This window comes from Capsicum annuum, chromosome 11 (genome assembly GCF_002878395.1).
Source record: "Capsicum annuum cultivar UCD-10X-F1 chromosome 11, UCD10Xv1.1, whole genome shotgun sequence".
Lineage (NCBI taxonomy): Eukaryota > Viridiplantae > Streptophyta > Magnoliopsida > Solanales > Solanaceae > Capsicum > Capsicum annuum.
This window is the reverse complement of record NC_061121.1, coordinates 172,802,468-172,815,067: the sequence shown is the minus strand read 5'-3', so window position 1 is coordinate 172,815,067 and position 12,600 is coordinate 172,802,468. Positions and strand designations below refer to the sequence as shown.

The 12,600-nt window shown below is 40.0% G+C and overlaps 1 protein-coding gene across 2 annotated transcripts in view; it reads right to left on the bottom strand.

Annotated features, from left to right (window-relative positions):
• Positions 1 to 12,600, bottom strand: part of LOC107848445 — a 36,196-nt gene that overhangs the window by 13,304 nt on the left and 10,292 nt on the right. Inside the window, exons 8-9 of one of the 2 annotated variants that reach the window (XR_007046912.1) lie at positions 8,042 to 8,086; positions 562 to 692 (exon numbers count right to left, since the gene is read on the bottom strand). Coding sequence is in view for 1 of the 2 variants with exons in the window: in XM_047399079.1 (XP_047255035.1) it covers positions 8,042 to 8,086 (45 nt within the window). In the remaining variant the exon portion in view is untranslated. The remainder of the gene's footprint in view (positions 1 to 561; positions 693 to 8,041; positions 8,087 to 12,600) is intronic. The other variant, XM_047399079.1, reaches the window with a different exon arrangement.

Genomic DNA, 12,600 nt, shown 5'->3' with positions numbered 1-12,600 from the left:
AGACACAAGCCTCCATGCAAACAAAACAAACACTTCATTTTACACAAGTAACTGCCTTTATTTGTTCTTCTTTACTTTTAATATCTCAAATAATAATATCTAAGAAAACTAGGAGACCTGGCTATATTGTGCAAGCTAGACCTCAAGAAAGTGCATGACAATGTCAACTGGGATTCTCTAAATTTCATTATGTTAAGAATGGAGTTCGAGGAATGGTAAAGAAAGTAGAATAGGTTCTGCGTAGCTACAGCCAGATACTTGATCTTATAATGGCAGCGCGTGAGAATTTTTTGGTAGCTCGCAAGGTCTGAGATGGGGGAATCCATTACTTCCTTGTTTATATTGGTTATGGAAACGGGAACAAATTGACCAATACAGTTGTGACTGGTGAATATCTACGGGTTCCTCTACAGCTTTAGGGGGGTCAAGACATTGTAAGAGTTGTACACTTCCTATAAACAAACGACACTAGTATTTTGTGATGCCGAAGAAAGCCTCACGTGCTTATTTGGTTTCAAGTAGTGTATAATATCAAAATCAATCTCAGAAGTGTGAGATAACCCTGTGGATGAGGCGGACAATATTGAGTCTCGCACTGGTGCTCAATTGCAGGATTGAAGCTCTCTAGTCACTTATGCTTTATATCAGTTTGTCGTTGAAACCATCAAACAAAGACACATCATCACGCCATCCTGTGTAGAAATGGTAGAGAAAAGACTTACAGGTTGGCAGAAAATACGTCGCAAGGAAAGGAAAAGAAGTGTTAATTAAAAGCACCCTGTCACATATTACCACATTTCATGCCTCTATAGGAAACCTGTGTTGAATACACTAATTATTTCTCCAAGATGGGATGAGAACTTCTAAACGGTAAAGCAAATAACCCTTCCAAGGCTCTCTCAGATCAGAAACGATGGTGGATCCACAATTTTGTACAAACGGGTTCAACGAATAACAAAAGTACAACGAGAGTCAATACTTATGATCACATTATAACTATATATAACTATATATAAGAGAGAATAAAAGTTTTGGTAGTCCTCACATTAAAATTCATGGTATGAAAATCTTACATGTGGCATTGTTTTGTCATAATTCTTTTAAGATTTTCCACATGAACATTTCTAATTGGTTGAATTTTTTTTTTATTTTATTAAATTATTTTCTTCTTCATCTCAAAATATTTGTCACATTTCACTTTAGAGGATCAAATTAAATGAACTTTAATCAATGTTTTTAAGAAAAAATATTATTATGTTGATATAATCATTGTAGTTTATGATATTTGTTTTTCATATAATTTCGAATATCTAATTTCTAATTTTATTGAATTAATATAACACAATTTAGCTCCAAAACAAGTCAAATTATTTTTTAGAAAATAAAACGGTTTAATTTGAACAACTTTTGAAGTAATCTTTGTTTACCACTAAAGCATAGAGACTAGTTAGATTTTGATAGTCCTTGCAAAGGCTTTTTTGATATTTCAATTTTTTGATGAAATAAAATTACTACACATGATAATTAATAGTGTTTTTTAATTATATATTTTCATTTTTGCCTTTATTCTTTTGTTAAGACCGATCCACTTTGATTTTTATAATTGGTTTCTTCTTGCCACGTGTTAGATTACTATTTAATTAATACTCCGTTCATCTTGAATCAACAATATTCAAGCTAACTTTTCCTACAAAATTAAAGTTTTCAATGATTTCAATTACAATTTCATAGTTCTTTTTGATTTTACAGGATAATAAATAATACCTTGTATTTATTATTTCTCATACTGAACATGAAAGAGTATAAAACAATAATTAAAATGGGACGAATAGGTTACTTTTGTAAGGAACGTGTAAAAAACAAACATATAATAAGTAAATAGAACGAATGGAGCAAGCTATTAATGTAGTTCAATTATTATTTAATATCTTTATATATTCTTATTAAGTTAATTTATATAAAGGCTCCTAATTGAGATTATAATTATTATAATATAAACTTGAAAGCATTTACTTTTTTTCATGAAAAAATGTAATTAGCAAAAAATATTGTTACTAAAACTATGAGGGAAATTAAAACTCAATAAATATCAAAATAAATTTATGTTTAGCTATAACTAAGAAAATAAATACTCACAAATTTTATAAAAATATCAATATTTTTTCTATTTATGATCTTAATCGAAGCGTAATTATTAAATATTTTAAATTGTCATATAGAATATCTAATTACTTGTAACATTTCGATATATTCTAATTCTCTGATAATATTTTATTCCTCATAAATAGTGTTTTTTGTTTTAAATTATCCAATTATGTGATTAAAAACTCTAATAATTATGAAAACTTATTAACAAGACTTGTTTAACAGATCATTAGATATACTAATTATACAATGAAAAAATTATGATATAATTTTTATGTTTATACTTTGAGTTTGGGCCCGGGCTCAGCACAGGCCTCGTAAAACTAGTTAAACATGATAGATGGGCATCATTGAGAGATTAGTTGTGATTTTGGTTTCTAGTGAATAATTAAAAAAATGGACAATTCTAATTGGAACATGAAAACGTGACTAAATTAGTCCTAACAATTGACAGGTATCATGGGTTGTAATATTGATACATTCCATGCTACATAATTTAGGGGAGGAAAGTAATGAAAGCTTTTGGGAAGTGATGTCTATGATAGCAGGTGGAAGGTCCTTTGGGTGTAAGGAGGGGATTTTAACACTATTAAGATTTTCGGAGGAAAGGACAGACTGTAGGGTGATCTCAAGGGAGATAGAGGAATTCTCAAAGTTTATTGATCACAAGTGTCTTATTGATCTTCCTTCGACAAGGGAGAGTGGTTGGAAAGGGCTATTAGGGAAGAGGATGTGTGGGAAGCAATGCAAGTTGTGCGGGTGATAAGGCTCCGAGACTAGATGGATTCACTTTAGCTTTTTTCCAACCATGTTGGAGGATAGTAAAAGGTGAGTTGTGGAATTCCAAGAGAAAGTGAAGAGTTCAAGAAAAGTATGAATGCTTCTTTCATCACCAATGTGCCAAAGAAGGAAGAGGCAACTAGAGTAAAGGATTATAGACCTATCACTCTAGTAGAAAGCATTTACAAGATTATATTGAGGTGCTTTCTGACAGACTTAAGGTCTTGGAAGAGACTATGTCATCTTCTCAAGATGATTTTATGAAAGGAAGACAGATATTAGATGCAAAGCAACTTTGGTGGCAAATGAGGTGGTTGGTTCTCGAAAGAAGAGAGGTAAACCGGGAATTTTATGTAACCTAGATCTCGAGAAAGCTAGATCCAAGAACTCCCATGTCAACTGGGAGTTCTTGGATCACATTATGAAGTAGATGAACTTTGGAGATAAGTGGAGGAAATGGATCAAGTTTTGCATTTCTTCTACCAGATTCTCTGTATTGGTAAATGAAAGGCTTGAGACTAGGGGATCTCTTATCTCCTATGTTATTCATTTTGGGATGATGGACAAAGCAGTCAGTGGAGGTCTTCTAAAGGGCTTTGATGCTTCATTTAGAGGGCAGAGTAACGTGACCACTACACATCTGTTATTCGCAGATGATACTTTGGTCTTTTGTGATGTGAATGCGTCCCAGTTAGATTGTTTGAGACAGATTCTTATATGGTTACAGGTGTCGAGCTTAAAGATCAATCTTAGTAAATATAAAGTCACAACGGTGGGAGCAGCAAACAATATTGAGGAGATTGCGCAAGTGTTAAATAGCAAGGTGGGTGATCTACCTATTACATACTTGGGACTACCTTTAGGAGCTTCTAACAAAGATCTTGCGGTGTGAAATTCAGTGGTTGAGGGAGTCAAAAAGCAGCTAGCAGGATGGCAACAGAGGTATCTATCGAAAGGGGGAAAGGAAGCTTTGATCAAGAGCACTCTTTCTAGTATTCCTACATATTTCATGTCACTTTTGCAGGCCCATGGCAAAATGATTAAAAGATTGGAAAGACTTCGGCGTAACTTCCTATGGGACATAGTGGAAGGCACTAAGAAGTTTAATCTTGTGAATTGGGGAATTATCACATCTCTAAACGAATAAGGCATGGAATGAAAAATCTCCAAGTGTACAACAAAGCTTTGTTAGGAAAATGAATCAGGAGATTTGATTTGGGATGGAGGAAAAAAATTTTGAACTGAGTGGGAACGTATAAATATGGTGTAATGGATGGAGGATAGAGGACTAGTAACATTGTACCTCCGTTTGGGTGTGGTTTGTGAGGGTATCATGAAAAGGTGGGAAGGTATCATGAAAGGTGGAAAGGTTTCTGTCGACATATATCTTTTAAGGTTGGGATAGAAGTAGGATAAGTTTTTGGGCACATAAGTGGTGTAGAGAGATCGAGTTGTAGGAAACACTTCCTGAATTATAACGGGTTCTTGCCAAAGAAAAATGATAGTTTAACAAATTTGTAGGTCTCGTGAGGGTGTTTTTCACTGAGATTTAAAATTCAAAAGAAACCTTCATGATTTGGAGATGGAAGATTAGAGAAAATATAAGAGAAAAATATTATTGAATTCTTGTAACTACATTATTACATTGAGGCCCTATTTATAGACACTACATTCCAATCCTTTTCCTAATAGGATACTACGTTACAATCCTTTTCCTAATAGGATACTACGTTACAATCCTTTTCCTAATAGGATTCTATATGTTATTCATATTCCTACTCATATTCGAACACTCCCCTCAAGCTGGTGCATAGAAGACATATGTACCAAGTTTGTTATGGATGTAATTAATATGAGAATCGGTGAGGGACTTGGTGAAGATACCTGCAAGAAAACTGATAAGGACTGCTTTGGACGTCTGGGAGACCTCAATTGAAATGAAACAAACTGAAAAAATGATCCAAAAAGTAGTAAGTATTGTCGTAAAGTCTATGTGTCGCTGGAAAATTGCCGAAAACTGATATAAAATATACGAGTCATCTCGAAATCAAGAGACAAGTAGATCTTGAACATGAAAGTCACCAGAAACTTAGCCGAAACATGCTCACACGCTGGATTATTAGATTTGATGATGAAAAGTGACTACAATCTAAGGAAAAAAAAGTATATGGGTAGGGTCGGAATGATGACATGACCCTACTGAAAAAGAGAAATATGTGTAGGGTCGGAATGATGGCACGACCCTATTGAGAAATAAAAATTATATGAGTAGGGTCGGAATGACGACACAGTCCAACTGGAAAAGAGAAATTATATGGGAAGGGTCGGAATGATGGCACAACTCTACTAAAAAAGATCTGAGGAGTCACCGGAAAGACGTACGGAACTATGTAAATTAAATCTGAGGAGTCACCAGAAAGATGCATGGTGCTATGCAACTCAGATATGAGACAGTAGTCTGGAAAGATGCACGATGCTACGCAAATCAGATATGAGAAAATAGTCACCGAAAAGAAGTACGGTGCTAACAAAAATAGATATGAAAAAGTAGTCACCGGACAGATGCATGGTGCTACGCAAAGATATGAGAAAATAGTCACTAGAAAGATACACAGTGAGTCAGTGACCCAACTTTTGGTAACATAATCATTGGCCAGACGGGCGACATATATGGATTATAGCCGCACGCCGGCAGCGGAAACTCTTTGATTCTTTACCAAGATCGTGGAAGCTTTGACACTATGTGAGAAAATATAAGAGAAAAATATTATTGAATTGTTGTAACTACATTATTACATTGAGGCTCTATTTATAGACACTACATTCCAATCCTTTTCCTAATAGGATACTACGTTACAATCCTTTTCCTAATAGGATTCTAGATGTATACGACTGCTAACATATAAATTCGTCTATAACTTAACCTCATTCACTGTATTTTCTCTGTAACAAAAACTAAGCCAATAAAACTTTTGATTTCCAATTGAATATGGCAGGAGATTCTGGTGAAGCTGAGTCTCTGCATGGAAAAATTGATCCCAAAAACTTTGGAGATCGTGTTTCCAGGAGTACGTTGCCGGAGAAATTACAAAAGAGGAAAAGGGAGCGATTTGTTTCTGATAGCACTATGCAGAAAACGAAGAAATCGAGGATTCAGGAGGAAAGTTCTGTTCTTAATTGGAAGGAAGCAAGGGAAGGAGGAGTTTACAAGCCGAACACTAAGGAAACTAAGTCGGCTTATGAGGCGATGCTGAGTTTGATTCAGCAGCAATTATGTGGACAGCCTCTTAACATTGTGCGTGCGGCGTCCGATGAGATTTTGGCCGTGCTAAATGGTGATAATATGATTGATTCTGATAAGAAAAAGATGGAGATTGAGAAGGTGTTGAATGAGCGCATATCGAATAAGGTATTTGATAAGTTTGGGTCGATTGGAAGATTTATTACTGATTATCAATGTGATTGTGGTGATGATGAACAGATGAAGCGCTCTATGATGTTGATGTTGGTGTAGCAGTTGATATTGAGGACAACGAAGATGAAGAGGGAAGTGATTTTGAGGAGGTGCCTAGTGATGATGAAGAAGATGACGACGACTATGTGCAGCTGGAAGCTAATGATGTTGCTAGCATGGGTAGTGGCATTAATGCTGATGAGGGAATGACATTGAATGTTCGGAATATAGATGCTTATTGGCTTCAAAGAAAGATTTCTGAAGCTTATGAGCAGCAGCAGATCGATCCGCGACAGAGTCAAAAGCTAGCTGATGAGGGGAGGATTGCCCAAGATCATATAAAGAGACCAAGGACCTTTTGACCCACCGATGTGGGACTCCAACACCCCCCTCACGCCCAGGGCTGGACATCTGGAGCATAGACAATATAAGACGGGAGGCTCAACATCGGAAATAATGAACTGGGTGGGTCCGGCCCAAGGTCCATTTCTTTATCATGGTATCAGAGTCAGGCCCACCCAATTCATTGTTTCCGATGTTGCCCCCCCCCCCCCCCCCCGGTCTTATATTGTTCATGCTCCAGATGTCCAGCCCTGGGCATGCGGGGAATGTTGGAGTCCCACATCGATGGGTGAAAGGGTCCTGGGTCTCCTTATATAGTCTTGGGCAATCCTCCCCTCATGAGCTAGCTTTTGAGGTTGAGTTAGGCCTAAGGTCCATTTCTTTATCAGAAGAATTTCACAACTTGCTAGAGCTTTTGTATGGGCTAGACATCTCAACAACTTCTTGGATAAGGCTTATGCACTGTTACCTCTTTTAAAAGAGGTTGCTAGTGAAAGAGAAAGGTATCTTTCCTTATGGCTCCATGTGGATCCCTAGAGCACCAAGGAAGGTTTGTTTGTATGGTTGGCGGAAAGGGGTGTGATATTAACAATGGAGAAACTAAGAAAGAAGAAAATCATATTTTGGTGCTTCATGTGTAACTTCTTCTGCAGTGTAAGGTGACAACTCAGTTATGGAGGGTGGCCTTACATTTGTTTAGGATGCAATGGGTCATGTCGGGTACATTGAAGGAGGCTTAACAAAATTGGACTCCTAAAAAGGGGAAGGAAAGCCCGGGAGCATGTAGCATTACCCCCTTAACAATCATAAAGGTTGTTTGGAAAGAGAGGAATAGGAGGGCTTTAGAAGGGTGGAACTTGCTTCGTAAAATTAAAGAGTAGTGTTTGTACTTAGTTTACTTTTGGTGCACTTGCGAGGTCCCAATTTGTATAGAGGATCGGGTCTTTTTTGTTAAGAACCATATTTTGGTGTAGGATCTCTCCCATTTTGGAATATACTAGTTTAGGTGTACACGCCTTGCGCGTGGACCTCACTTTAATGAATTCAAACATTACACTAAATAGAGTATTTGTTGAAATAATAAAGATGAATATAATAATCAAAATTAATATTTTTTGAGTATGTAAACAATAACAAAATAATACGATAATAGAGATATCAAAATAATACAACTAAATCTAACCTTTACATAAAAAAAATCCTCAAAACCGACCAACACACAAAAATTTCTCAAAGCCGATCAAGATTCATCTACGAACTGTAAACTACCACAAAATAACAAACTAATAGAGATATTACGATAATACAATTAAACCTAACCTTTAGGTAAAAAAAATTCAAAGTCGATCCACATTCATCTAGCATCTGTAAATCAAAATTAAAAAAATAAGATAATAAAGATATCAAAACAATACAATTAAACCTAATCTTTACACAAGAAATTCTTCAAAGCCAACCGACATCTACGACCTGTAAACTATAAAAAAATAATATAATAGTGATCACAAAGCTTCGATTTTTATCCAACTAATTCTTGTTTGAGCGAAAATTTTGACCCTAAAGAATGATTTTGAATGAAAACAAAGAAGATATATATATACACACATGTTGAATTCTATTATGCTGACAAAAATTGTGAAGAAGTTTAAGGTTAAAAAATCAAGCATCCACCAATCTAGACATGCAATCGAATCAAGTTAGATGAGCGTCAATCATATTCTCCCAATAGGCAAACCGGTTTGTTCTCTAATTTAACGTACATCTCAATATTTATGGAAGTATTCCCTTAATTAATAGTCTAATTTTAGGAGTATTTTTCTAATTGAATAGTAGAAAGAAAAATATTAATTAATTCTCCTACCATATATTTAGGAGCCCCATATATTTTAGGAAGTCCAATAGAAAGAAAAATATTAATTAATTCTCCTACCATATATTTTAGGAGTCTCATATATTTTAGGAAGTCTAGTTAATATAATAAAAATAATTAAATAATAAATTTTAAAAAATAGTGAAAAGACAGTTTTGTCTAAAGAAAGTCTTTTAATACAACAACAACAACAACAGACCCAGTGTATTCCCACCTAGTGGGGTCTAGGGGGTAAGATGTACGCAGTCCATACCTCTACCTCTGATGAAGTAGAAAGGTTGTTTCCGAAAGACCCCCGGCTCAAGGCACGAGATACCACACAAACACATAATAAAGCACAGAAGCAGATTACATAACATAAATACGGCACCCATAAGTAATATAAAACAAAGGGAAGCAGAGGAAAGCACACAGATTCGTAATAAAACATGTAACACAGAACACGGAATCATAACAGGAATAAAACCCCCACCAAGTAATCCCTACACTAGCGACCCAAACTGGCCCTAATCCTCGGCCGTAATTCGCGTCTTCCAGACCTTCCTATCTAGGGTCATGTCCTCGGTAAACTGTAACTGTTCCATGTCCCGCCTAATCACCTCACCCCAGTACTTCTTCGGCCTACCCCTACCCCGCCTAAAACCATCCAACGTTAGCCTCTCACACCTACGGACCGGGGCATCCATGCCCCTCCTCTTCACGTGTCCGAACCATCTCAATCGTGCTTCCCGCATCTTGCACTCCACTGAAGTCACACCAACCTTCTCCCGGATAGTCTCATTCCGAACTCTATCCCCTCTAGTCAGTCCACACATCCAGCGCAACATCCGCATTTCTGCCACCTTCATTTTTTGGATGTGGGAGTTCTTAACTGGCCAACACTCCGCTCCATACAGCAAGGCCGGACGGACTACCACCTTGTAGAATTTGCCTTTAAGCTTGGGCGGTACCTTCTTATCACACAGCACCCCCGACGCGAGTTTCCACTTCATCCATCCCGCCCCAATACGGTGCGAGACATCCTCGTCAATCTCACCGTTACGCTGGATCATGGACCCAAGATACTTGAACTTATCCCTCTTACATACCTCCTGTGCTTCCAGCTTCACTACTACCTCATTCTCCCGCCTCACGTCATTAAACTTGCATTCCACATACTCTGTCTTGCTTCTGCTCACCCTGAACCCTTTAGACTCAAGAGTTTGCCTCCACACCTCTAACTTGTCATTCACACCCCCTCGAGTCTCATCTATCAGAACTACATCGTCTGCAAAAAGCATACACCACGGCACCTCCCCTTGAATACGCCGCATCAACACATCCATCACCAACGCAAACAAAAAGGGACTAAGAGTAGATCCCTGATGCAATCCTGTCAGGACAGTGAAGTGCTCTGAGTCTCCTCCCGCCGTCCTCACCTGGGTTTTCGCTCCGTCATACATATCCTTAATTAGTCTGATATATGCCTGCGGTACTTCACTCACCTCCAAGCATCTCCAAAGCACCTCCCTGGGGACTTTGTCGTAGGCCTTTTCCAGGTCGATAAACACCATGTGAAGATCCTTCTTCCTTTCCCTATACTGCTCCACCAACCTCCGTACCAGGTGGATTGCCTCCGTCGTCGAGCGGCCGGGCATAAATCCGAACTGGTTTTCCGAAATAGACACTATCCGTCTCAGCCTCACCTCGACCACTCTCTCCCAGATTTTCATAGAGTGACTCAATAACTTAATCCCCCTATAGTTGTTGCAACTCTGAATGTCCCCTTATTCTTATAAAGAGGGATCATAGTACTCCACCTCCACGCCTCGGGCATCTTTGCCGTGTTGAAGATTTCATTAAACAATCCAGTCAACCACCTTACACCGGCCTCTCCAACGAACTTCCAAAACTCCACCGGTATCTCATCCGGCCCCGTCGCCCTACCCCTTCGCATCCTGCGGACAGCCTGTCTCACCTCTTCTACCTTAAAATATCTACAATAGCTAAAATCCCGACACTCCTCTGAGTGCTCCAGTTCCCCTAACACAATAGCTCTATCCCCTTCGTCATTCAAGAGCCTATGAAAGTACGACTGCCATCTCTTCTTAATGTGGCCGTCCTCCACCAACACTCTACCGTCCTCCCCCTTAATGCACCTCACCTGGTCGAGGTCACGACCCTTCCTCTCCCTAGCCTTAGCGAGTCTAAACAACTTTTTCTCCCCTCCTTTCTCCTGTAACCCTGCATACAAGCTCTCAAAAGCGGCCGTCTTAGCTGCCGTGACTGCTGACTTCGCCTCCTTCCTCGCTAGCTTGTACTCTTTCCTGTTTACCCGCTTCTCTTCTTTGTCCTTACTTTCCACCAACTTAGCATACGCCCCTCTCTTGGTCTCCACTTTCTTCTCCACCTCTTCATTCCACCACCAATCCCCCGATGGTGCCCGGCCCGGCCCCTAGAAACACCCAACACCTCACTTGCATTTTCCCTGATGTACCTTGCCGCCCTGTCCCACATACTATCCACGTCCCCCTACACTCCCACACCCTCATTCCCGCCAACCTCTCCCCTATCTCCCACGCATTCACTGGCGTCAGGCCGCCCCACTTAATTCTCGGTCTACACTCCTTACTCCTCCTCTTTCTATTCTTCTTTATACCCGAGTCCATAACCAAGAGCCTATGCTGGGTCGAAAGATTCTCACTCGAGATGACTTTACAGTCCTTACACAGCGCCCTATCCCCTTTCCTAAGCAACAAAAAGTCAATCTGAGTCCTGGCTATCGCGCTTCGAAAGGTGATCAGGTGCTCGTCCTTCTTCGGGAAGCCCGAGTTCACCACCACCAGCCCAAACGCCCTCGCAAACTCCAATAGGGTCGCCCCCTCTTCATTTCTCTCCCCAAAACCAAAACCACCATGCACATCACCAAAGCCTCCCGGTAGCGCCCCGATATGCCCGTTGAAATCCCCTGCTACAACAATCTTCTCCGAACTAGGCACGCCTCTCACCACCTCCTCCAAAGCCTCCCAAAACCGCATCTTCTCCTCCCCCTCCGATCCCACTTGCGGCGCATAAGCACTACACACGTTCAGGGTAAACCCCCGAATGACCAACTTAATAGTCATCAACCTATCGTTGATCCTCTTCACCTCCACTACCTGACCTCTAAGCTCTTCATCTACTAAGATGCCAACTCCATTCCTACGCCTCTCGCTCCCAGAGTACCACAGCTTGTAAACCATCCACATCCCTAGCCTTAGACCCTACCCACTAGGTCTCTTGGACACACGCAATGTTGATCCTCCTCTTCCTAAGAATCTTCACAAGCTCTATGGACTTACCCTGAAGGGTCCCTATATTCCAAGACCCAACCCTCAGCCTACCGTCGCTATCCACACGCCCTCCACTACCCCCCCTCGGCCAAACCTTGGCCTCCCTCCCACTCCCGCCCTCTCCTCATCCCCCACCCCCACCACGGCCCCACGCCCCAACCCCCTCGGACATGACCCTATCCACCCATTACCGCCCACAGCCACAACTACACGAAAGTATAGGAAAATATAAAGATATACACGGTGGTAGTATCAAAGCAGCAGCAAGGAAATACAAGGCTCACACAAATTCAAAGGAATACTCCCGAAACAAAACTATACTCAATTAGGGGGCAAACACCGCTGGACTCAACACCCACAGCCCCAAATGCAGGTTCCCAGCCAATAACCCAATCCAAAGCAGTGGAAGAAACGACCACAGCAACAGCAACAACAGACAACAGAAAATGTCCACAAATCCCACGCAAGTCAAGGTACAGGGGCTACTACTAGCATAATACTAAGAATGGGATATGAAATAATGAAATAAAATGAAATGTGAAATAACGAAATAACAAAGGTTAGAAGTCACCGAATTTCGCTTAGAGCTGCGGCTGCTGGAGACGGAGTGGTTCGAGCTTCGGCTGTTGGAGACCGAGTTGGCGGCTGAAGACCGGGCGGCGGCTGGCTGAAGGCCGAGGTGGGGGGAGGGCTGGTGT